General features: G+C 43.0%; 1 protein-coding gene across 1 annotated transcript in view; it reads left to right on the top strand.

The window, feature by feature from the left end:
* The first annotated feature begins 347 nt into the window (after positions 1-347).
* The window catches only part of NCKIPSD (NCK interacting protein with SH3 domain), a 1,945,114-nt gene continuing 1,918,672 nt past the window's right edge, over positions 348-26,789 (top strand). Inside the window, exon 1 of the mRNA XM_044078525.1 lies at positions 348-747. Within this exon, the coding sequence (XP_043934460.1) occupies positions 577-747 (171 nt within the window). The 5' untranslated portion in view covers positions 348-576. The remainder of the gene's footprint in view (positions 748-26,789) is intronic.

The following is a 26,789-nucleotide window of genomic DNA, read 5'->3' as shown; positions in this document are numbered from 1 at the left end:
GCCCACTGAAAAAATAAGCCTGCCACTTCACAACAGCATATCAACATGTCATGGAGCTCGGACTGAAAGAACGTAATGCTAATATGCTCGATAGGCAGTGCTTTTGCTGTTTAGCGAGTGTAAAAAAATAAATGAAACAGAAAAAAAAATGTGTGTCCTTATGTTTCTGTCTGCGTGGTGAGTGAATGCATGCATATAATTCGTACACTTCTGGTGTATTTGTTGACATATTAGTCTGAGTCCTGTTTAAAGTGAGTCTGATTTGCTTAATTAAAGATTAGGCGGTTCATTCAATCATAACACACCATTGACAGCAGACGGCAGCATGCTCCAAGAAGTCCAGAAGGCAGGTCGTGGGCGGAATATCTCCCATGCGTATTGCGGCGGGCCTGGACGCGATTACGTAATCTGCAACTTGTCTGTGATGTTCTGCAGTGTTTACATTGGTTTATTAGTGGCTGTGTGTGGTTGTAGGAGCTAGTGAGTTAAAAGTAGGCATTTTGGTTAAGTGCTTGTTAAACAAGTTGAATTCCACAAGCCTGGGTGTTAATTGTGTGTGCGTCAGTGGTTAGCGCTATGTACCGGGCCCTTTACGCCTTTCGTTCTGGAGAACCCAACTCTTTACAGTTGACTGCCGGGGAAACCTTTCTTATTTTGGAGAAGAGTAATCAGCATTGGTGGCTAGCAAGCCGCTCTCACAACGGGGAGACTGGCTATATTCCAGCTTCGTACGTAGAGAAAATCCAGGTACGGAAAGAAGTTTGTTATGTGTTACTCATAAAGAACAACACACATCAAATATTTATCACTTTTTTAATACATCAAATATTTATCACTTTTTTAATATTTAGCAAAACGTGTATTTTTTAACTTGATTGAATGCAGAAATAATAAAACTGCTTTAATGTTGATGTGGTTAAGCGATTAGATAATGTGATCGTAAGAGTGGGTATTCTGCGAATATGAGCTAGTTAAGCACTGTAAACTAAATGCAATGATGCAGCGCCCACCTAGCAACATCTTCTTCCAGATTTAAGACTTGGTATCTGGTACCCTTTTCACTTTATCCTTTACTGTGCCTTGAAGCTGTCACACAGTTTTTTTTTAGTGAAATGATGTCTTCGTAAATCTCCATTGGATCATTTGTCTAACTTCATAAGATGTAGTCATACATGTTTACATACATTTTTGAAATCATTATTTATTTTTTCTGTATTTTACTTAAAAATTGTTAATTGAGTAACCCTTCTGAGCCTAAGGCACCTGTTCAGAGGAGATACAGGAATTAAAATCATTATGTAGAAAAGGTAAAAGTATTTAACGCAAACCTTTTTATAGATGTTGTTATGACACCATTATTTATTTTCATGTACCTGTGATTCCATCGTTCTTAACTGTTTCCTTATTGTCACAGTTAGTTTAGCTCCTGTGTCCTGTATTTGCCACTAGAACCGTGTGGACTCCCGTGCATAGTATACTAACATAACCTTCTTCCTCCTTTTGCTGGTGCAGTCCTTTGTTAGCATTCTAGCAACCTGCTTGGCTTTTTTGTACTGTATTACCTTACTTACAGGCTATCGCCTGGCGATTGCAGTACCAAAGACTGACAAAATGATATTCTTTTTAGGTGACTGATAGATAAATATCACTGTGAACTTGAGTATTTTGTTTTAAGTGGGGAAAACAGATGTTGATGTTTTGCCCATCCTATAGCTTGTGCATGCGTTTTTTTTTGAGTTATTGCTCAGTTATGTGGCAAAGTTAAACCATTATCATCAGCCCCCTTTTTCCTATTTTTCTACATGGGGTTGGGGTATCTTGTTAACTGTTGCCACATCTCTTGATTCAGTGCCACACTCCTGCTGCCTTCAACACTCATGACTGTCGCAGATCTTCTTTCATACAATCCATCCACTTCTTTGCTGGACGTCCTCTTTTCCTCTTACCTTCTTCCTGCCTGTTCCAAATCTTCACCAGGTCATCTTCTGCTTTTCTGCACATGCCTGAACCACTGAAATTTGTTCTCTTTGATCTTTTCTACAATTGGAGCTACTTTGGCTTCTGCTCCTATGTCCTCATTTCTTCATCTGTCCCACAGTGTACATCCTATCACCCTTTTCGGGCACTTCATTTCCATCACCTCTAGCTTCCTCAACTGAACTGCCTTTACTGCCCAGGTTTCTGTACCATACAGTATTACTGGCCACACTACTGTTTTGTACACCTTACTTTTTAACTTTTTTGGCATTCTTCTGTCATAGACAACACCGGAGACTCTATGCCAGTTGGCTGCAGCCTCTCTGATTCTAGCTTTAATCTCTTCATTCATATTGTAGTAGAACATTAAGTGGCTATTAGCTTACAGTCCTTTTAGTGTAGATGGCGATGCTATTAGCATGCTTAGTTTGGAAGCTTTCCTGTGGTAAGAGAACGATTGAATAGGGAGGCTAAAGGCTTGTGTGTTGGTTCAATAGCCGTTTTGTAGGAATGTGGGATGCAGTACAATAAATTTAGCACCCGACCTTTTCAGCCTTTTTTCCCAGGAGTTTATGAATACTTTTTTGGAGAAAAGTAGAAGGTTGGACAGAGTTCAGATGGGTAGTTTTCTTTTAATGGGGGTTGTAGTAGCTTGAAGCGATTGTGTTGTAGGCTGCGTTGCCTGATTGATTTGCCATTATCTATAGATTTGGCTAAGCAATCTTTGTATTCATTGGCTGTAGAAGATTTAGGAGAAGGTAGCTGCTTAGTATGTATATCATTGATGTAGCTTCTTAAATTCTTAATGGTTTTCCAGGAATGGTTTTGGGCTGTAAGCTAGAAGGATTTGTTTGTTCTTGTGCTTCTTTTATGGTATTTGTTGTTTTTCTTCATTTTTTTGAGATCTAAGAAGGCTTGTGTAAATTCTGTTTTCATGCAAAGTCCCTTTTCCTCAGCGCCTTCTTTTCCATTGTAAGCCAGGGGCAGACTTGTCTTCTGCGGTGCTTGCATGTTAGAGACGGCCTTTCATTGTACTTGACTGCTGCACAGAGAATTAAAAACCTGGTTAGGGTTTAATTTCACTCTTGTTTAGTGTGAGAACTTTCCAGCGTTGGCCTTCATCCAAGTAACCATGAGGGTGCTTTGATGCCTCAGCCTATATTCGTCTGCCAGCAACTCTGGAGGTGGTCCTCCCCAAAAACAGCCAGAGGCATCTGGCTTAGGTTATCAAAGTCATAGTTTGGTCTTTATCCTTCTACACCCTGGTGCTGGGTCATAAGTTTCTTTCTTTAGCCTCTAAAGTGGACTTTCCATATTTAAGTTGTGGAGGTGATCACACCGTTTTCAGTGATCCAGCTGAGATGACATGGATGTAATAACTCTGGTAGTTTAGATACAATGGAAATGTTTTTGTAACAGTGGGTAGTGGTGTTCAGTATAAAATTTAAAACTAATCTTATTGTAAGGTAATGGCGAGTAAGAGTTGGCCCCCTCTTATTATGTAATTACACATATATGTGTACATTCTTGCTGTTCAGCTTTTCAAATTGTTATAGTAGTTTAGCTTTGCTTGTTGTGCCCAGGGTGTGGCTGAAATGGATGATTTGACCAAGCACTTGTTAAATAGTAACACACTATGGTTTGTCTACTGGGGATATGTTGACTGTTTTGCTTTATTAATGTTAAGGGATTTGTCCCGTTGGGAAAGTTCCAGGTGTACTGCATTCCTAGTAACCATATTCATTTCATTTTTTTTTTCTGGCTGACAAATCCATTATGTAGCTGAATTCAGTTTTTAGTGATTAGTTCAACGCTTTCTGGAATTCATAAACTCCAATGCCCTAGATCAACTTATCCACACCCCCACCAGGGGCAACAGTATACTAGACCTAGTCATTACCAACATGAGTGACCGGTGTTCCACACCTGAAGTCAACTGCTCGTTGGTCCGATCTAACCGATCCGACCATAAGCTAATCACCCTTGATATCCACATCCCGCCCCCATTAAGGAAACCACAGTAAAAAATTTCCCAAAGCCAACTTCATGCTTCTTAAGACAGAAGTGGTGAACTTCATGACACCCATGCAGCTGGACAATACAGTTACAACTGCTGAATCCTACACATATGCACTCTATAAGCACTTACACGAGTGCATGGATCGTGCTATCCTCCAAAAAAAGGAAGCCAGTCTGGTGGTCCCCTGCCATAAACAAACCGTATAACAGAAGGAAGAAACTGTTGCAAAAGAGAGCAAAATCCCATGAGTGGAGGAGCTCCCTGGTCAGCCTCAGTAAGAAGCTGAGATCCCTTATAAGATTCTCCAAAGCTAGCTACGAAAACAAAATCGCCACCAATTCCAAGGACAACCACAAAGCATTCTATAGTTATGTCAAGAATCTCGATGGCAACACCCAGATCTGCTCTGAGTTACAGCACAAAGGCACGGAAATTACAGAACCAACTGATATTGCCAACATTCTGGCAGATAGGTTCAGTGCTAACTTTACCCCCCCTCTCACCCCCTAAAGGGCCCATATCTATACAAGAAGAATGCAGAGTCCCTGTAATCACAACTACGCAGGTAAAAGCTGCACTCTCTCTAAAGCCAAAAACACAGCATCCATGGGACCGGACAACATCCCAGGCTGCGTTTTACACGAATTTCAGAACAAACTGGCTCCCCACTGAAGCACCATGTTCAATAATAGCCTCGCATCAGGCTTTGTGCCCACTGAATGGCGCACAGCAACAGTTATCCCACTCACAAAGAGGGAGCCACCACTGATCCTGGGAACTATCGACCTATTAGCCTGATCTGCAAGGCCATGGAACATATAGGTAGGTACTAGGTTATCGGCCCTAGCCTAGCCAAAAAATGTACCCTGGCTTTCGCCACCCAAGAAAATTATTTTCCTGTGCCCCTGTTGAGCAGAGCCACAGAAGTGATCCCTGGGGTGAATTTCCCATTTCCCATCCAGTCATCAAGAGTTTTCTTGAAGAGTGCTAATGAGGAGCTCTGTTTGACATAGATAGGTAGTCTGTTCCAGAGTATGGGAAGTCTCTGGGACAGGAATCTATCCCTCCAGCATGTTCTGTTTTTTGTGGTGACAAGGTTTAGGTCCCTAGAGCGTGTAGCTCGGAGGGATTGGGATTTCTTTAAGTGGAGCATGTCTAACAGCTCTGGGTTTGACATAGCTTTGTATGTTAGGCAGAGATCGCCCCTGAGTAGGCGATATGCGATAAAGCTGTAGTTTTTTGAGACGGTCTGCATAGGGCATCTGTTTGAGGCCAGTAATCCTCTTTGTGAGGTATTTCTGTGGTCTTTCCAGTTGTTGTAGATTTCTTGTGAGGTACATACCAAAAGGGGCGTTGTACTCTATAATGAGTCTAATGAGTGATGAGTAGAGGGGAACAATGACCTCTTTTTTTTCTGGATGAGAATCCTTTTGTGATGAGATGAGCCACGTAGAAGGATTTCCTGACCACTGTGGCGATGTGATTATCAAAGGAGAGACTACTGTCCACCTGTGTCCCAAGGTCTCATCACATTTTCGGCATTAAGTAGACCACCAGCTATGTGGTAGTTCATGGGTACAGAGTTTTTACCAAAGGGGATGACGATACACTTGGCATTGAGCTTCAAGCCATGGCTTTGACACCAGGTATCTGTCTCAGTGAGGCCCTTTTGTAGTTTGTCCACATCGTTAGGAGTTTCGATTATGGCTCCTAGTTTGCAGTCATCTGCAGACTTTGTTAGCCAAAGACCTTCTGTGTTGGCCTGCACTTCAGAGAAGTAGATACCAAACAGGAGAGGACCCAGGACTGAACCCTGTGGTACTCCACTTGTCACTGGTCTGATGTCGGATTTGGAATCTGCTGCTTTCACAGTGTGGGTTCTGTCCATGAGCCAGTTGGCAACCCATCTTGTGACATAGGGATTTATACCTAGTTTCATAGGTTTATACTAGGCTATCTGCCCTAGGGCATTTATAAGCCTAGCCAGAGTAGTTTTGGCTTTCGCCACCCATTTTAAATTAATTTTGCTATGCCCTTTTTCGAGGTTAGTATACTATGCTTCTGTCTAACAGTGACACAAGTGATACCCGGGGTAAACCTACGATCCCCCATCCACTCATCAAGTTTCCTCTTGTAGCGAGTCAATGAGGGACTCTGCCTAACCTGGACTGGGATTTTATTCCAGAGTGAAGGGAAGCCTCTAGGTTATGAATCTGTCCCTCCAGCATGTCCTGTTTATTTCATTGCTGAGGTTTAAGTCTCTCGAGCGCGTAGCTTGATGGGATTTGGATTTTCTGAGGTGCAGCATGTCCATTAATTCCAGGTTGGACATGGCTTTATACGTCAGGCACAGATCGCCTCTGAGCAGGCGGTATGCCACTGAGTAGAGCAGGAGTTTCTTTAACCAGGCAGCATATGGCATCTGTTTGAGCCCTTTGATCCTCTTGGTGAGGTACTTTTGGGGTCTTTCCATTTGCTGCAGGTGTCTGTTAAGGTACATCCCAAAAGGGGTATTGTACTCAATTATGGGCCTGATGAGGGATGAGTAAAGAGGCACTATGACCTCCCCTGATCTAGATGTGAATCCCTTCATGATTAGGTGGGCTATATAAAATGTTTTTCTAACCACTTTGGCCAGTGGTTGTCAAATGAGATTGCTATCAACTTGGGTGCCCAGGTCCCTAATTACTACTTCCGTACTTAATGGATTACCACTTGTGTGGTAATTTGTGGGCACTTTGTTTTTGCCAAAGGGGATGACTATACACTTTTTGGCGTTTAGCTTGAGGCCATGGCTCTTTATGGAACTCATAAAACAAAGACATTGGTAACCTCCAAACTCTGGATCCCACTCAGTTCGGGTTTGTGAAAGGCAGATCATGCCTCCTGAACCTGATCGACTTCTTTGAGGCAGTCACCAAAGCCGTAGATGAGGGTAAGGTGGTTGACACAGCCTATCTTGACCTCGCCAAGGCTTTCATCACCATCCCCCATTCTGGAATTATAGCTAAACTCACTAAACTAGGTATAAATTCCTGTTTGACAAGATGGGTTGCCAAATGGCTCACTGACAGAACCCACACTGTAAAAGCTGCAGACTCCAAATCTGACCTCAAAGCAGTGACAAGTGGAGTACCACAGGTTTCGTCCTGGGACCTCTCCAAACACAGAAGGCCTCTGGCTAATGAAGTTCACAGATGATTGCAAACTAGGAGCCATAGTCAAGTCCCCAAATGATGTGGACATCCTACAGAAGGGCCTTACTGAGACAGATGCCTGGTGTCAGAGCCATGGCCTCAAGCTCAATGCCAAAAAGTGGTGTCATCCCCTTGGGTAAAATCTCTGTACCCATGAACTGCCACATAGGCAGCAATCTACTTAACACCGAATGCGTGATAAGAGACCTTGGGACCCAGGTGGACAGTAGTCTCTCTTTTGATAGTCACATTGCCACAGTACTCAGGAAGTCCTTCTATGTGGCACACCTCAACATAAAAGGATTCTCATCCAGGAAAAAAGAGGTCATTGTTCCCCTTTACTCGACACTCATTAGACCCATTATAGAGTACAACGCCCCTTTTGGAATGTACCTCACAAGACATCTGCAGCAGTTGGAAAGGCTACAGAAGTACCTCACAAAGAGGATTACTGGCCTCAAACAAATGCCCTACACTGACCGCCCCAAAAAACTCCCAACTTTACTCCATAGCATATCGCCTAGTCCGGGGTGATCTCTGCCTAATATATAAAGCTATGTCAAATCCAGAGCTGTTGGACATGCTACACCTAAAGAAATTCCAATCCCTCTGAGCTAAACCTTGTCACCACAATAAACAGGACATGCTGGAGGGATAGGTTCCTGTCCCAGAGACTTCCCACACTCTGGAACAGGCTGCCCATCTATGTCAAGCAAAGTTCTTCATTAGCACTCTTCAAGAAAAATCTTGATGAGTGGATGGGAAATAAGAAATACACCCCGGGGATCACTGCTGTGTCTCTGCTCGACAGTGGCACAGGAAAATAACTTTCTTGGGTGGCGTAAGCCAGGGAACCTTGTTGGCTAGGCTTACGTAGACCCTTGGGCTGATAGCCTAGTACCTATCTATGAACCTATTGTTTTGAAGTTCAAATCTAAGATACCACTCCTCTCAGGAAAAGTGGTACTTTCTGTATTTTTTAAGTTAAAGCAAAATATACATTTTATTTGTTGACAGATACTGCGGTGGTGGTGCTGCGGTAGCGTTGTCGCCTCCCAGCAAGACGTTGTTCCGTTCGATTCTCAGCTAGAGTGACTTCTGTGTAGAGACATGCGTGAATGGGCATACCTTCGTTGAGGTTGTGCATCAGGGCTGGCAACTCTGCAGGTAAAAATCTACTGCCAATCATTAGCGTATCAGAGTTCCGCTGTGATGACCACTAACCGGGAAAAGCTGAAAGACCCAACAACTTGTTGACAGATATGTAAATTTGATTTTACTGTCTGATTTCCGTAACTGTTTGGACAAGAAATATGCATTACAGGCTCTACTTGCCAGGAGTTTTGTCCTACAGATTTCATGAGAATGTCTTGAAGCAGAAACCGGGTGTTGTCATTAGAATAAGATCAGGATGTCCTTTACAAGTTTACTTAGTACAACATCTGCAAACCCATCTGTTGAAACACATGTATAACGTTTAGTTCTCTTTAGAGTTTAAAAAAAGGTTTCATAATGTAAATGTCATATTGAAAAGTGATCTATTTTCAAGGTAGAAACATTTATATAAAATAGCAAAAATAGTCAAAAACAAAAATATATTTGTTTAGATTGCTGATTGTTTTAGTGGATTGATCCATTGTGATCATTTTTTTGACACCGCATTGGAGTTACAGTATTAGAATTAAAAAGTAGTATAACAATAGAGCAGAGAATGCAATTAATACAATTTTGTTTACTGGGTGTACAACTTTACAAAGTTTGCTAAAATAAACAACTTAAAGTAACAGTGAGAGACATTTATAGAATTTAAGCTGGAATTATACAGAACTTTTTGGTGACAGTCCTTTGGAAAATGGTTTAAGTGAGCAAGCATGTCAGTTGTTATGGGAAAGGTTACATTATGTACAGAAACCTTTACAAGCCTTCCCTGGATGAATGTCCCGTGATGCTCAACTCTCACCAGCTAACCTTGGAAAAAGAAGGAACTACTAATAAGTTATTCCTCCTGGAAGAAGACCTCCACATGGGGTAACTTGGGATGTGGTGTCTAGGTTGGGATGGGAAGATGTGGATCATTAACTCGTCTGAATGGCTGTGCATTCATAGGTCTATACTAGCTTAACACCCACTGGGATCTCTATAAGCCTAGCCATACAATCCAAATGCATCCTATGAGTTAGCCATAGAGGTTATTTTTAAGTGGTGTGTGTTAGTTTGGGTATGATTTAACTGCTGCCTCTGTCTGTCAGAAACCTAGCTGTCAGACAAGTGGTGAATTTCTAATTTCCCATCCGCTCATCCATGTTGTGCTTGAATAGGGTTAGGGGAGGGTTCTGTATCGCATCAATGAGAAGCCTATTCCAGAGAATGGAGATTGAGCCGCGGTTGTGCAGCGGTAGCGTTGTTGCCTCACAGCAAGAGGTTCTCCCATTCGATTCTCAGCTGGAGTGCCTTCTGTGTGGAGTCGGCATGTCCTCCCCGCAGTCGAGTGGCATTCGAAAGGCATGCGTAGAATGGACCTGCCTTCGTTGAAGGTTGGGTGTCGAGCTGGCACCTCGGCACCCTAAAAATCTACCATTAATCATTAGCGGACCGGAGTTCAGCTGTGGCGACCCCTAACCGGGAAAAGCTGAAAGAAGAAGAAGAACAACCTATCTCTCCAAAATGCCCTAAGTATGTCGCAAAACAAATTAAAATCTTTAGACTAGTAGTTCTAGTGCTGTTTGTTTTGTGGATATGCAAAAAGTCCATCAGTGTAGGAACCGAGAACATTTTATATGGCAGGTTTATATCATCTCTAAGCAGTCTGTAGGAAACGGAGTATAGAGATAGGGCTTTGATGCAGTCTGCATAGGACAGTGTGTTTATGCCCTGTATGCTTATGAGGAACCTCTGTGTATATTCTAGTTGTTGAATATTCCTGACTAGGTACACACTGAAGGGGCCGCTTTACTCAAGGATGCGTCTGCTGATTGCTGAGTAGTGTGACACAGTGACCTTCCTGGACCTAGATGCCATGCCTTTACTTGCTCATTGGGTAACCTAGAACGATTTTTGTGCTACCTTAGACACGTTTGTCGAAAGCCAGGTAACTGTTTACACAAGTCTCCAAATCCACAACTACTTTCTCTACATTTAGTTTTGTTTTGTCAATGAGGGAGTTTCCCAAGGGTGGTAGACTTCACAAAAGGTGTTATTATGCATATCTTGGTATTGAGTTTATATGCCATGGCATGTGCATCAGTCATTTGTCTGTTACACCTTCCATACCTTCCTGTAAGATGTTAGTATCGTGGGGTGGGGAGGTTCTACAATTATTCCTACTTGCAATCATCTTCAGACTTGTTAAGCCCTTGATATTAGTCTTGACATCTGAAAAATAGATGCCAAAGAGGAGTGGACCCAGCACAGAGCCCTGGGGACTCCACTAGTGACTTGCCTTTTTGTGGAGATAGGATTGGAACTTCCTGGGTCTTGTCTGAGTCAGCTGCTATCCAGCTAGTTACCTAGGGCTTTATGCTTAATCCCGTGAGTTTGTTTACAGTGTATAAGTGGGGTATTGTATCGGATGCCTTAGCAAGGTTAAGGTAGGTAGTATGCGCTATTTTGCCCTTGTCCATTGTAGTAACCTTCTCAAAGAGATCCACCAGTTTCAGCATGCACGACCCGTCTTTGACAAAACTTAACTTGGTTGTGTCCAGTGTCTAAAGGTTTCCCATGTCATTGTTAATCATTTCCTCGATAATTCTTTCCATGGTTTTGTGTGCAAGACAAGTCAGAATAATGGGTCTGTAGTTCCAGGGATACATTGATGGTCTGCCCTTTTGCAGAGGGATGACTGTTGCACTCTTCCATTCACGTGGCACAAAGCCCCCGCTGAGGCTATGGTTGAATATTTTAGGCTGTTTAGGAAGCATTCAGGGTGGCTGGGGATGAGAGGGGAGTAAGGTTGGTGCTGAATTTGTCAGCCAGAAGTTTTGCTTTATCTCCTGGTTCCATGAATGTGGCTGTTGTCTGCTGCCTTAAGTTTCGGAGATAACTAAAAAAGGTCTTGTATTGTTCTTGGCCTGGGACGCTATCTTTACTTCAAAATTTACTTTGTTGGACTTAATTAGTCCTCTTAGATGTCTATTCGGTTTGAGTTGTTATATTATCTGGTGGTACACTTCCTTAATTTTGACTTTTTTTTTTCTTTTGTTGTACAACCCGCTTAATTTTGAATTCCACTAGGCTGATTTGTTTTTTGAGTTAGTTTTGGGTTTACTTCTGGTAGACACAACAGGCTCTATGCAGTCATTGACATAACTGTACAGAGTTTCTGTGAATAATTCCGCATGGGCTGTTGTGTTATATTTTGGAGGGGCTTGCATTTTGATATGTTATTTAATAAAAGATCATTTGCCTTAGAGTAGTTTATAACTGTTAAAAGGTTTCCTGCGGTTACAGAATTGATTCTTATTTGGAAGGAGATTGCTTTGCTCTCTGACGTTGGCAGAGAGGACAGGACACTGGGGGGATGGAGGTGGTGTGCAACATTTTCCCAGATTTGTGAGAATCAATGCACCTGCAAATTTGGAGTTGTGTAGGGTTATCAGTTTATAGGGCAATAATTTTAAGTCCCCCATGATTATGACATTTGAATTGGTAAGTGTCTCTAGTAGATCTAAGTATGAGGTATGGTCATCATCCTGTTTTACCAATCTAGAGGTATGCTTGGTTACCTTTTTTGAGATTTTTTTTTTCCTAAATGTGTGGAGGCCATTAAAGCTTTGCAATGCCAGTGTACTCTCTTTGGCTTTAAACTATGTTTTTGTACCTGCACAAATGTTGGCATCCTCCAAGGAGAGGAGAATGTTAACATCTCTGCAGTTAGCATCCTCTAAAGTGAGGAGACAGAGAGTGAAGCTTCTTGTTTAGACTCCCAGTATTGAGCAGTAACACCTTTTAAGATGTTCAACTAATGCACTGAATTCCTGGCATTCAGATAGTAGTGTCCTGCTAGAGTTGAGTCCTTTCCACCGCATGCCTGTGGGTATGAGGGACCAATCACCTGGCAGTAGACAGGCCTGCCTTACAGATGCAAAGAAAGGACCTTTTCAGTTTTCTAGTGCCATAGTAAGAGAAGGATCTCTTGGAAGACTGCCCTTTTTCCTGGATCTCTTCAGCTGCTGAGCTTGGATAAGAAACAGTTTTTTTGTTTTTTAATTGTTTTTTTTCTGTCAGTGCCTGAATTGTGTATTTGGCTGCTTTGACTTGTTTTATTTTTCTGTTGATAAATTTTGTAATATGCATAGGTTTTTACTTTGCCTGCACAGTGGAAGGCTTTTACTGTTCATTATTATAGCAATAACCCATGCCTGGGAGTGGGTAATGCGGGATTTACCCACGACCAAACAAAGACAACCATGGGTAAATCCCGCATTACCCACACCCAGAAGTGGGTTATTGCTATTATACTATGACATTATTTAAGAAAAGAAATAATTACTTTTCTTAAATAATGGCATTGTATAATGCCTCTTTGCTGCCCTTCCGCAGCTGTCTGGTATCCGCGGCAGTTCTGATGTACCGCGCATGCCTACGCAGTACATCAGAGCTGTGGCCAAAAGCAACGGAGAAAGCAAGATCTCCGTTGCTTTTTACTGTTTCGCTATGTTAAATGGGTTTAACATAGCGAGACAGCTTTAAAATAAGCAACAGAGATCTCCGTTGCTTATTTTAAAGCTGTCTCGCTATGTTAAACCCATTTAACATAGCGAGACAGGTTTAAAAAAAAAGCAAAGGAGAAAGCAAGATCTCCGTTGCTTTTTACACACTGTGTCGCTATGTTAAAGGAGTTTAATATAGCGAGGCAGCTTTAAAAAAAGCAACGGAGATCTCCGTTGCTTTTTTAAACCTGTGTCGCTATGTTAAATTCTCTTAACATAGCGAGACAGTGTTTTAAAAGAGACTTATACTAATGGAAAAAGTCCGGGCGACCGGACCTTTTTCCATTAGTATAAGTCGATTTACAACGTGCATGCTGGCCAATCAGCGTGCACGTTTTGGAATATTAATGGAGGGTCATGGTATAATAGTTGACTTTTGGTTTCTGGGGATTTTTAACCCTTGAAATGCAAATGTTTTATGGCCACATGTGAATGTTTGTTTAAGTGAGTTTGTGTACTAAGGCTGTTTTACTTCAGTTCCTCTCATTACCTTGTGCTTCCTGAACCTTAGTTACTTACTCCTATTTTTTTGTTGATCTTTGACAGGAAAACTTTATTGTATTGCTTTTTTGCTTTGGGGTTATGATCATTTGATGTGCTTGCATCATTACAGTGTTTTAAGTGATTTATTTTGTTAAATTATGAATGTTCTTCGTCTCACATTGCTGCAGTCATAACCTGTGGGTAGTCCGCTGTCCTCGGTCGGCCCGAATACCAAAGAGTTAGGCTGGCGTCGGTCATGGCGCACGGAGCTGACGTCAGTACGTAGTGGTACTTAAGCGCATGACCGACGCCATATCCTCAGTCTTTCTTGCCGCGTGGTCAGAAGCAGCGTTTGCAAGTGCCGTTCGGCGTTATGAAATTTTCAATTTTCGAGTTTCAGACCGAAGACCAAGTTGGGCTAAGTACCCCGTTGGGGAAAATTTTTGTCTTTTCTTGCCTCAGTTAATCCGGATGTCAGAAAAAGTTAATAATTGTATTTCTTGTGGGAAACAGATACCTCATAGGGACTATCATTCTCTCTCTATTCCTTGCTTGGGGCCTGAGCACGACGTAGTCGGGTGTCGCTTTTGCGCTAGATTTAATAAGCGCACCATTAAACGCAGATTAGACTGTGCTAGGTTAGTTTTCGGTAAGCGGTGTAACTACAACATGCCATCTGATCCTCTGACGCCCGCTACTGCAAAAAAGCGAAAAGATAAATCTTTAAGGTCAAAACCGGATGAGTCGTCCGTTGCGGACGCCGGTTCTATGGAATCTACGGTTGAATCTGTGGATCCAGCCGAGGTCTCGGCTGAATCCCAGGGGGAACCTTTACTGTTACAGGAGTTGGCCTCTCAGGAGTTAGGCCAGGCCGAGGGTGCTTCTCAAGTTTCTGTGGTTCCATCCTTACAAAAGGTTATTAGGCCTTCTACTTCAGTCTCTAAAGGCCCTGCTAAGGCTAGGCCTGGTCTTTCTGGTACGGGCCATAGCCCTAGTTCTTCGGGCTCTGTTCCTAAAAAACATATGTTGAAAATGGCAGAGGATTTGATTACTTTGATCAGGGGTTCTATGCCCCCTCCAGAGAAGAGGCCTAGGGTGGAGACAGATTTAGAGGGTATGGAGCATTCCTCTGACTACTCTGAGTCCTCAGCTGAGGATATTCAGGATTTTCCTCCCTATTCAGATTCAGATGCAGAGGATTCCTGTCCTTCTGCTTCTCCTCCAGAGGATTTTTCCTTTTCTGAAACCTTGCATTCCATGAGAGAGCATTTCAAGTGGGAAGGTCAGGATTTTTCAGATTCTCGTAAGAGGCTTAGGGAGTTTTTGTTTTTGCCACAACATAGACCTTTGGCTATTCCCCCTGTTTTAGATGTTGTTCAGGATGTTTTTTCTGAAGCTTCCCTTAATCCTGATTCTTTACCCCTGCCCCTGTCAAGCCAGACAGGTATTACAGAGTTCCAGAGGCACATAAATATTTGTATAAGAGTCCTAGAGCTGACCCGGAAACTATTATTCAAGGGCCTAAAGGTGTCAGGGCTTCTGTGGTTAAGAATCCAGTTCCTTTGGATAAAGATTCTAGAGCGTTGGACAGGTGGGGTAAAAAAGTGTACACCTCTTCTACGTTAGCTATGAGGGCTTTAAATTGCCAATTTCATATGCTGAAGTATCAGAACTTTCTGTTAGGTCAGTTAAAATCTAAGGTGTAGATGCTCTATCTGAGGGTATAGAGTGTAAGGAATTGCAGGACTTGGTTCATGCTTCAGATCAAGTTGGTAAACATTCCTCGCAGTGTGGCTTTGATGCCCTTCAGGCTTCTTCCAGGGTGGCTGCTACTGGTTCAGTTATTCGTAGACATGCCTGGATTAAGGATCAAAATTTGTCAGAACATGTTACAGCTCGGATTTTGGATGCTCCTCTTCAATCTGAAGTTCTTTTTGGTTCCCCTTTGGAGTCAGTTTTGAAAAAGATGGAAGACCAAGCTAAGTCTATGCAGATGATTAAGGAATTTTTGCAAGTGCAGCCCCCTAAGTTTAGCAGGAATTGGCCTGCAAGAGGATGGTCTTACCCTACTTCGGATTTTCAGTCTAAAGGCAGGTCTAGACGTGGTAGGGGCAGGGCTCACGCTCAGGGCTCTTTCAGACCTAGGACTTGGAGTTCTCCTGCACAATCTTCTGGTGAGGGCAGGGGTCAGCCTTTTCGTAAACAGACCCAATGACCTGTATCTTCAGCTGCCAGATCCTTCTTTTCTGGCAGCTCCTCTAGGAGGAAAGTTGGCACTTTTCAAACAAAATTGGCATTTGGTCACCCAGGACAAATGGGTGTTGGACATTAATAAATCAAGGCTACAAGTTTTATTTTCACACTTTTCCTCCTTTCAAAGGCATGGCAGATGTACCTCCTCAGCAAAGGCTGGAGGCTCAGGAACAAATTTCTTTGCTTTTACAGATGGGGGCAATCCAGGTGGTACCTCCGTCAGAAGAAGGCCTAGGGTTTTATTCTCGTCTATTCCTAGTGCCAAAGAAAGGAAACACTTGGAGGCCAATTCTGGATTTGTCCATTCTCAATACATACCTAGACATTCCAAAGTTCAAGATGTTAACATTACAGCAACTTCTGCCTCTGCTAGGCAAAAATCACTGGATGGTAACTCTGGATCTCAAAGAGGCCTATCTTCACATTCCTATCAGGCCCAGCTGCAGGAGATTCCTGCGTTTTCGGGCTGGTACTTCTCATTATCAGTTCTCTGCATTGCCCTTTGGTTTATCTACTGCGCCCATGGTGTTCACAAAAGTTCTGGCTCCTGTAATAGCTTTCTTAAGACTGAGGGGAATACAAATTTATCCTTATCTGGACGATTGCCTGATTCTTGCTCAAGACAAAGACAAGTTACTTCAACATCTACAGTATGTAATGGCAGTTTTAAGGTGCCTAGGGTATTCTGTGAACGAAACAAAGTCCAGTCTAGTACCCTCTCAGGACATGTGCTTTCTGGGTTTGAGACTGAATACAGCCTCTCAGATGGCTTTTCTGACCCCGGACAAACAAAGAACTCTTCATCTATACTTCCAGCAATTATCAGTACTGTCCAGGCTGACTGGAAGGACAGTCCTTCAAGCCTTGGGGTTCATGGCATCTTGCATTCTGGTACTTCCCAATGCCAAACTGCATATGAGGAAGCTACAATGGTATCTCAAAAGTGTATGGACTCAACACTGCCACGATTTGGACACTGTCATTCACATAATACCTTGCATCCAAAAGGAATTCTTGTGGTGGGCACAGGAATGTCACCTAAACAAGGGACTCTCTGTGACCCGACCAGAGGCGAGTCAGATCATAACGACGGATGCCTCAGACCTGGCTTGGGGAGCACACTTCAATGGGAAATGGATTCAAGACAAGTGGCCTCCCAGATTACAGCATTTGCATATCAACATGAAGGAGATGTTAGCAGTCCAGTTTGCCCTGATGGCTTTCAAGGGCCTACTTCAGCCAGGACAGGTGTTGATACGAACAGACAACACTACAGTCGTGGTACATCAACAAGCAGGGGGGAACCCATTCTTACCCTCTTTGCAGACAAGCTATGATATTGTGGGAGACTGCTCTGAGTTTGCACATCACTCTTCAAGCACGGTTTCTGCCAGGGGCACAGAATTCCCTAGCAGATGTATTGAGCAGACAAATTGTGGATCCCTACGAGTGGAAATTGGATCCTCAAGTATTCCAACAGTTGACAGTGGCTTGGGGAACTCCAGACATAGATCTGTTCGCTTCCCCTCTAAATTTCCAACTACCAAAATTTTGCACAAAGATGTTTCACCCAAAAGCTTGGAAAGTGGATGCTCTATCTTTCAGTTGGAACAACCTTCACGTCTATGCTTTTCCTCCTCTGCCTCTCCTTACCAAGGTACTCTTGAAAGTCAGGCGGGACAAGCCTTGCATGATTTTAATAGCACCAGATTGGCCACGACAGCACTGGTATCCTCTGCTGAGGAGTTTAATTCAGGAGCCTCCTTGGCCTTTGCCACAGCTTCCTCACTTGTTGTCCCAGTCAAGCAGTCATTTGCTCAATGTCAGGGTGCAGTCCCTGCATCTAATGGCCTGGCGAATTCTGTTTTAGAGCCTGTGGGTTCTCGGCTTCCTCAACAGGTTTTGGATGTCATTTTGGAAGCCAGACGGCCCAGCACTAGAAAGGTTTATGCTGATAAATGGAGGAGATTTTTTCTTTGGAGCACAACAAAGGACTTTGATGTCTCTGTACCTAATTTGAGTTTTACACTGCAGTACCTTACTGAATTACTAGACAAGGGTTTGTCATTTTCCTCTGTGAAGGTTCATGCAGCAGCCATTTCTGCTCACTATGATTGTGACCCTCCTTTATTTTCTCACCCTTTGTTTAAGCAATTTCTTAGAGGGGCAAAAAATATAAGACCCCCACGTAGAGCTCCTACTCCTTCCTGGGATCTCACTTTTGTGTTTGAGAAGCTTACTTTGCCTCCTTTTGAACCTGCAGCTACGTCGGATTTGAAGTTTTTCTCTTGGAAGACTGCTTTTTTGTTGGCCATTACTTCTGCTAGAAGGGTATCTGAATTGCAGGCTCTCATGGCAGTTGAACCCTTTCTGATATTCCATAAGGATAGAGTTTCCTTACGTACTAACCCTACTTTTATGCCAAAAGTTATTTCTAATGTGGCCTTGAACCAGTCTATCCATTTGCCTACCTTTTATGCTGATCCCCAAAATAAGGGGGGGGGAAATCTTGCATTCTTTGGATATACACAGGCAGTTACGTTACTATTTGAGCAGAACTAAGGAGTTCAGACAGACTCAACAGTTATTTGTTTCTTTTGCTTTGAGTTCACAAGGGAAAGCTGTTTCTAAGCAGACTATTTCAAAGTGGATTGCTAATTGTATTGCCTTTTGTTATTCTCATCATGGGAAGAATGTGCCTGCTGGGATTAGATCTCATTCCACTAGGGCTACTGCCACATCTACTGCTTTTTTGAGGGGTGTAGCTACTAAGGATATTTTGGAAGCAGCTACTTGGAGTTCAGTTCACACTTTTACTAAGCATTACCATCTCCCTCTGTACTCCAAGTCCAGGGCTGGGTTTGCCACTGCAGTCTTACAGGGCATGTTAGCAGCCCCTAATGCTTTTTAGTTTGCCAGCCTCCCTTTTCCTTTGCTTTGGGATTCTACCCACAGGTTATGACTGCAGCAATATGAGACGAAGAACATAGTACAGTTTTGTACCTACCATAAATGTAGATGTTCGAGGATCCACATTGCTGCAGTCCTATTTTCCCCCCCTCCTTCCCCTCTATGGTTTGGGTTGTTTGTTGTTGTGGTTGTTGTTGTTGTTATTGTTCCTTAGGGATTATTGTTATTTTCTGCTTTGTGGCTCTGGCCTTTCCTTTTTTTAAGGCCTTCTGACATCTGGGGCAAGAAAGACTGAGGATATGGCGTCGGTCATGCGCTTAAGTACCACTACGTCCTGACGTCAGCTCCGGGCGCCATGACCAACGCCAGCCTAACTCTTTGGTATTCGGGCCGATCGAGGACAGCGGACTACCCACAGGTTATGACTGCAGCAATGTGGATCCTCGAACATCTACATTTATGGTAGGTACAAAACTGTACTTTTTGATGACAAGTGGAGTACCTCAGGGTTCAGTCCTGTGGCCGCTCTTGTTTGGCATCTACTTCTCTGAAGTACAGGTCAACACTAAGGGACTCTGGCTAACAAAGTTTGCAGATGACTGCAAACTGAGAGCCATTATTGAATCCCCAAATGATGTGGCTACTCTGCAAAAGGGCCTTACAGAAACAGATGCTTGGTGCCAGAGCCATGGGCTCAAGCTCAATGCCAAGAAATGTATTGTTATCCCCTTTGGGAAAAAACATGTATCCATGAATTACCATATAGGTGGCAGTACACTAAACACAGAAAGTGTGATAAGAGACTTAGGGACACAGGTGGACAGTGGTCTTACCTTCGATAACCACATCGCCACAACAGTCAGGAAATCCTTCTGTGTGGCACACCTCATCACGAAGGGCTTTTCATCCAGAAAAAAGAAGGTCATTGTCCCACTGTACTCATCCCTCATTAGACCCATTATAGAATACAACGCCCCATTTGGTATGTACCTCTCAAGACATCTGCAACAACTGGAAAGGCCTCAGAAATACCTCACTAAAAGAATCACAGGCCTAAAGCAGATGCCCTACGCTAACCGCCTTAAACTCCAGCTATACTCTGTCGCATATCGTCTACTCAGAGGCGCTCTCTGCTTAACATACAAGGCCATGTCAAACCCAGAGCTGTTGGACATGCTACACTTAAAGAAATCCCAATCCCTCAGAGCTACACGCTCCAGGGATCTAAACCTTGTCATCACAATAAACAAAACATGCTGGAGGGATAGGTTCCTGACCCAGAGACTCCCCAGACTCTGGAATAGATTGCCCATACATGTCAAGCAGAGTGCCTCTTTGGACCTCTTCAAGAGGAACCTTGACGATTGGATGGGAGAAAGGAAATTCACCCCAGGGATCAAGTCAGTTGCCCTGCTAGACAGGGGTCCAGGAAAGTAAATAATGTGGGAAGAAATAGCCAGGGAATTGTTATGGCTAGGCTTGTATAGGCCCTAGGGCTGATAGCCTAGTACCAACCTATGAACCTATTTTGTATGTTAAACCAGTGGTCTCCAACCATTTTTGCACCAAGGACTGGTTTCATGTAAGACAATTTTCCATGGATCAGCCATCACGCACGCATAATAGAACTTAGTAAAGTACGTATTTATTTATTTGACATTTGTTTACTGGGGAGGTCCAACTAGACGAAGTACATTTTTAGCCAAGACCTGGGGAGCAAAAGCCAAGTACAATAAAAAGACAATTGGCAATAATTACTTACCCCCCCTAAAAAAGTGTACATTCTGCTTAACAGCGTAAGATTGATCTACTGTGGTCAAGAGGTAAGTAAATCTAATGGCAACCTTATTGACTTTCTAAGTTTATAAGTGCAATATCTAAATCTGTCTCTATTTGTGACTCAGTCCAGACTTATTGTGTGAGAGGTTGAATGCGTACCTCTCAACCTCTTAGAGTAGACCAAGAAGTCTGGGCAAAGGCCCAAAACTAGAGACAAACTTTAATTATTGTTACAAAGTTAGAAAGTTGATAGAATAACAAGTTGTTAGCATTAATTTTCTGAAGGGTATGAAGTCTGAATCTCAAATGTGTGTCATTATCTTCTGTCTTCAATCTTTGATGACTTGCCAATGATTTGCCAGAAAACCACAATTTTATGAAAAACAGATCCAAATATACGAGGTAAAAATCTGGACTTTCTGTGAAAATCTGTACAGTTGAGAGGTTTGGTTGAATGGTATAGTCGAGAGGTAAGTAAACCTAATGACCACCTTTATTGACTTTTTAAATATTGCTTTTGTAATGGGTGGCCGCAGTGGTGCAGCAGTTAGCATTGCCGCTTCACAGCAAGAGGTTCTCCGGTTCGATTCTTGGCTGGGGTGCCTTCTGTGCGGAGTCTGCATGTCCTCCCTGTGGTCGCGTGCATTTTCTCTTGAGTGCTCTGGTTTCCTTCCACATCCCAAAGACATGCTCTATGTGGATTGGACACTGTAAATTGGCTCTAGGCATGAGTATGTGCCTTTTGTGGAAGGTTGGGTGTTGGGCTGGTAACTAGACACTGTAAAACTCCGCTGCCAATCATGAGTGGACAGGTGATTCGCTGTGGCAACCCCTAACTGGGAAAAGCCGAAAGAAGAAGAAGAAATATTGCTCTTAGAATCTGTTCCTATTATATGGCTCTGTCCAGATTTATTGTGCGAGAGGTTGTATGGTATATTCGAGAGATATGCACACCTCATTGCTGCTACTGCCAGGGATCACTCTCACTTCTCTCTCTCTCTGTCTGTCTCTGTCTCTGTCTCTGTCTCTGTCTCTGTCTCTGTCTCTCTCTGTCTCTCTCTCTCTCTCTCTCTCTCTCTCTCTCTGTCTCTCTCTCTCTCTCTCTGTCTCTCTCTCTTTCTCTCTCTCTCTCTCTCTCTCTCTCTCTTACAGCTGAAACTTTTTTTTTTTATTGACAGAATTGGGGAATTTAGTGCATATATTTTGTGCTTTGAACTGTGTTACTGAAACTACTGCCATTTTATTCAGTGCTGTAGTCAGAATAGTATCCTTGAAGTAAGACTTTTTCTAACTAGTAATCTGAAAAATAGTGGAATTAATTTTTTTACAGGCTGACCTTTTAGCCATTATTTGGTATTGCAGTGGCTGTGTTGTTTTTTTTTCTTTTTGTCCCGACTTGATGTTCTTACATATGCCCCCCCGCACCGTCTTCCCCACGTGCACATAAAAATTAAATCAAGAAATATGTCTCAGCATATGGGTTGTGATTCTGCAGTAGCCTTGGGCAGGCTATCAGATCACTCGCTCTCCTTTTTGCCTCCCGGTCACCTGGTGTGATGGAAGTGCCACAACTGTGCATGACATGAGGGTCAGGCATGTCCTCTTGGGCTTTACCATTGCTTGGTTCATGTACAGCAAATCAAAATCTTTAGCCCCCCCCCCAAAAGATTCTTTCAGTAGTTTAGTGCATGCAGAAGAGACCGAATAAATCACATTATAGGGCAACAATCTCAGACTGTGTTTTTACCTGAACTGGTGGCTGTGGCTAGATCCATTGTTTAGGCTGTTGATTAAGGGGTGTAGACCTGGGTCATGTAACACAGGCACTTCACCCAACAACCCCGACTTTTGAAGGGGATCTGGAATCTGAGATTTCAGAAGTGTTTAAAAAATTCAGGGTGTGCTTGGTCATGTCTTGCCACCAAGTCCCCTTATTCCCAGTACCCTTTGCCTGTAGAAGGACAGTGTTTTCATTAAACTCAGTCCCTCAAGATAAACTAGGCAAGTGGCTAGAATCTCAGGGAAAGAAGCTGGTACAATCTAGCTTGGTAGATTTTCAAGAGTTTAACTTGCCAGCGTTTTATGTGTACGTTTTTGTGTTGAAATGTGTGTGTAGTTTAAACTAGTTTGTTGCATCCTTATCTGCTGAGCAGAAAGAAGCAGATTGTTTTCAATGTTCCTTACTTGTCTAAACATGCCTTAAAGAGTGCCTTTGAGGGGGCTAATACTGTGTCTTAGAAATGCAGTGACGTCTGTCGTGGTAAGAATGTATGCTTGGTTGCACAGCCAAAACTTTTGTGATGAGTTTAGAAATGAGATTATGAATGTTCTGCTTGATTCTGATTTTGTACAGCAGCTAATTGGATCCTAAAATACTGGGATGACCGAGGTAATCTGATGCAAGGGGGGTCAAAATGATGCAAGGGGGGTCAAAATGTTCCATGTCCACAAGTTTTCCCCTCAGTAAAAGATCATTTTTGGCAGCCCAACAAACAGAAGTCCCTGCTGAACAAAAAACAAAGCTCCTAAAGAAAATGACAGGACACCAAGTCTTGACAAGAGGGGTGCCCTTCCAAAAAAGGTTTCCCCCTTTCTTTTCTGCTCCCGTCATTCCCAAGTTCTCTTCTGGGTGCCCTGTTTTGACAGTTAGTTCTCAACAAAGTGGTCTGGTCATCAGTGGTTTCCAACAAATGAGTCTTCAGTGTTGTTTGCAGAGGTTACAGATGGCAGTGGAAGGAACATCTGCCTTCATTCAGGGGGTTCTCCCTCACCCACTGGACCAGATGTTTTCTCTTATACTTGGGCAAATGCTGGATTCTGGGGTCAGTCCCTCTTTTTGAGACAATGAAAGGTTTGTACTCTAGACTTGTTTTGTCCCCCCCCCCCCCAAAAAAAAAAGTGGTTGTGGAGACTAGTGTTGGACCTTTTCCTTTTTGAATATTTTTGTGAAGGTGCCGAAGTTCAAGATGTTCACCCTGCAGACAGTGTTTTCTCTTTTGTTGGACCACTGCTTCATGGTGACCCTGGACTTGAAGGATGCGTATAATCTTGTACCCATTGCTCATTACTTCAGGAGATATCTAAGATTTGTTGTGTCTGTTTTTTTGCATTGCCATTTGGGCTATCTACTGCACCTTGAGTGTTTACCAAATGCCTTGCTCTGGTAGTGTCTCGCTCCCCCACACTTGACATTCACATATTTTCCTTACTTGTACAACTTGCTGATCTTTGCAGAGTCTGTATCCTGAGTTTGAATTGCTAGAGAAGGTCTCAAACCTTACTCTTCTAGCTAGGGTTTAAGTTGAACTTTCAGAAGTCGTGCCTAATACCCTTGCAGGAATCATCTTTGTAGGGTGCTTAATCAACACTGACAAAATAATGGTCTTTCTTCCAGAGGACAAGGTCCTGTCGTGCTATAAAGTAGTTCACAAATTCTCCAGTAGGAATCTCACCTCAACAAGAGATTTCTTAAAATTTCTTGGACTGACGACATCCATGATTCTCAATCATCTTTGTAGGGTGCTTAATCAACACTGACAAAATAATGGTCTTTCTTCCAGAGGACAAGGTCCTGTCCTGCTATAAAGTAGTTCACAAATTCTCCAGTAGGAATCTCACCTCAACAAGAGATTTCTTAAAATTTCTTGGACTGACGACATCCATGATTCTCATGATACCACTGGTCTATCTCCTTATGATGATAATTCAATGGTATTTATGAAATTGTTGGACCCAGTACTTACATTCCCAGAATCCCAGTTGCCAGTGCTGGCCTTCATCAGACATGAGTTACAGTGGTGGAAAAACACTGTTAAGTATCAGTACAGGACTTCTTTCTTTCCATCTGTTATAGTGCAGTCTGTCCAGGCATATTTGTCTGACTTTGCCTGGGGAGCTGTAACAGTGGGAGTGCAAGTCAATTGAAGGGGCAAGAATGATTGGAAGCAGATTGGTATCAAAGAAATGTTCGTGGTGATCCACCTCTTGAAAGTCTGCCACCACTTCTGGACTCTGGATCTTATTCTGGTTATGGACAGCACCACTGTGATGCGGTACCTCAACAAACAAGGGTGTGCAAGGTCATACCCTCTGTGTTGTTTAACAGTGATGGCCTGGGAGCTGGCTTTGCTGCCTGAAGAATTAGAGAATGGTGTATACATCCTGTTAGAGCAAAATGTTGTGGCAGGTGGACTAAGTAGATCCTGGGCAGGCCCGCATAAGTGGCACCTCAAGGCAGTGGTGGTTTAGGATCTTGTCCAGATGTGGGGAACACCTCAGATTGATCTGCTTTCAAAACAGACAGCTGGAAAAATTCTGTTCCAGAAATCTTTGCAGCCATGTTTGGAAGACCAACACCTTCTTGTTTTCTTGGATGGGAGTGTACCTGTATATGTTACCACCCTTTCCACTGATTCACAAGGTACTTCTGAAGATTCAGAAAGAAATGCCAAAGGTCGTTGTGGTGACCCCGTATTGGCCAAGGCAGTCTTTGTTGTCCCTTCTAATGGTATCGGCCAGGGGCAATTACCTCATGCTTCTTCACAGTCTGTATTTGCTTACACAGTCTTGGGAATGACTGGTGCACCTCAGTTTGGAGTAACTACAGCTGACAGCCTTGATTCAGTATTGACTCAATTTAGGTCCTTGTTTCATGAACATGTGCATCAGGTGTTAAAGGAGGCCAGAAAATCTACTACTAAAAAGTCTTATGTTGACAGATGGATGAGGTTTTCTAAGTGGTGCCTAAATGTGAACAGAGGCTCTCTTGAAGTTGACATCCCTCTGGTTTTGAAATATTTGTGTGAGCTACTAAGAGGGCTTATTGTATTGTTCCGTTGAGGTGCATCTAGCAACCATTTCTGCTGGTGTGCCAATGGATCCTCTTTCTTCTCTTTTGGTAAAACAGTTTCTGAAAGGAGTATTACATATGAGACACGCTTGCGCATCCCTCCTCCTTCGTGAGATCTCAACTATGTCCTGGAAAAATTGATCATACCACCTTTTGATCCTGCCACTTAGGCTGATTTGGAACTCTTAATGTGGAAAGCTGTTTTGCTTATTGCTCTGACATTTCCATGGCGAGTCTCTGAGCTGCAAGCTGTAATGGTTGGACCGCCTTACACCTTATTTAACACAAGGATGGGGTTGTGTTATGCACTAACTCCTCTTTCATGATTAACACTGAATTCTGAAACCACTTTCATCAGTTTGTCTATCTCCCCGTGTTCTTCCCAGAACCTGTGAATAAGAGGGACAAGGATACTTCATATCTTGGATGTGCACTGGCAGCTCAGACATTCCCTCGACAGAACTTCCCTTTAGGAAGGCCGAAGGGCTTTTTATTTCCTACACAGGGGTAGAAAAGGGTCAACCTGTCACTAAGCAAATAATTGCATGCAGGTTGTCCTGTAGTATTTTTTTTTTTCTTGAAATCACCATGGAAAGGTGAATTCAGTCAAGGTAAATGCACATTCCACCAGGCCCTTTTTCTCTTCGGTGGGGTATTGAAAAGGAGTAGACTCCAGAAGTATGCTAGAGGCAGTAACTTGGTCTTCTGTCCATACATTTGAGAAGCATTACAAGCCAGATATCTGTTCTAGATGCAGAGCAGGCTTTGCTAGGGCCATTCTCTAGTGGCTTCTGGACCCTAATCCTTCCTCCTCCTTGGTTGGGTAAGCTTTGGTAATCTACCCGAATGCCAGTAAGGCAGTGTGTTAGTTAAACATTGTACTGTTGCGTAAGTTGTACTTGTGACCTGTAGATGATCGTAGAACACACTGCCTTAATGGCAGTACCTCCCACCTTTTTGGATTTCATAGTTTGGTGGTTTAGTTGCCATTGAGCACTGCTCTGCGGCCTTTATTGTTGTGTGCGCATGTGTTTTTTTTTATATTGGAACAGAAGGTGTTCACAAAGCTTGTGTTTCCGTCTTCTCTTCTGATAGACCCCAGAAAACTGAAGGGGCCCTGTCTGCTGGCCTGTAAGGAAGTCCTTCTAGTGTCAGGTGGTTGGTCTGTCACACCCACACACAGGCAGTGGGAGGGACTTTGAGCTTTTGTAGTCTGCCAGAGAAAGGTAGCAGAGCACTACCACCCATATGCTAATAAGGCAGTGTGTTCTACGAACATTTACTGTTACAGGTAAGTATGAGTCACACAACTGTACTATTTCCTTGAGTAGATTTTGCTATTTTGGAAGTTTTGTCAATTTGACTTTGTCGGTTGTATGTAGGAGGTCAGTGTTTAGACAGTATTCGAAAGCCTAGAGGGACCAGGGACAGATCATTCTTGGCATAGCAACATGGTTTGTTACCCATTTCCTCCCACGCTGACAAGTATTGTATCTGTCTAGAATGACACAAAAAAACTAAGCCAATTTATTAAAGTCCAGCATCTTCTGTTTGTATTGTGCCATCGTCTTTGATGAAGGTTAGAATGTTGCTTAAGGCTAGGCACATACAGC

This window comes from Protopterus annectens, chromosome 7.part1, assembly GCF_019279795.1.
Source record: "Protopterus annectens isolate FY-2018-M chromosome 7.part1, PAN1.0, whole genome shotgun sequence".
Lineage (NCBI taxonomy): Eukaryota > Metazoa > Chordata > Ceratodontiformes > Protopteridae > Protopterus > Protopterus annectens.
This window is presented reverse-complemented; position numbering and strand designations above follow the sequence as displayed.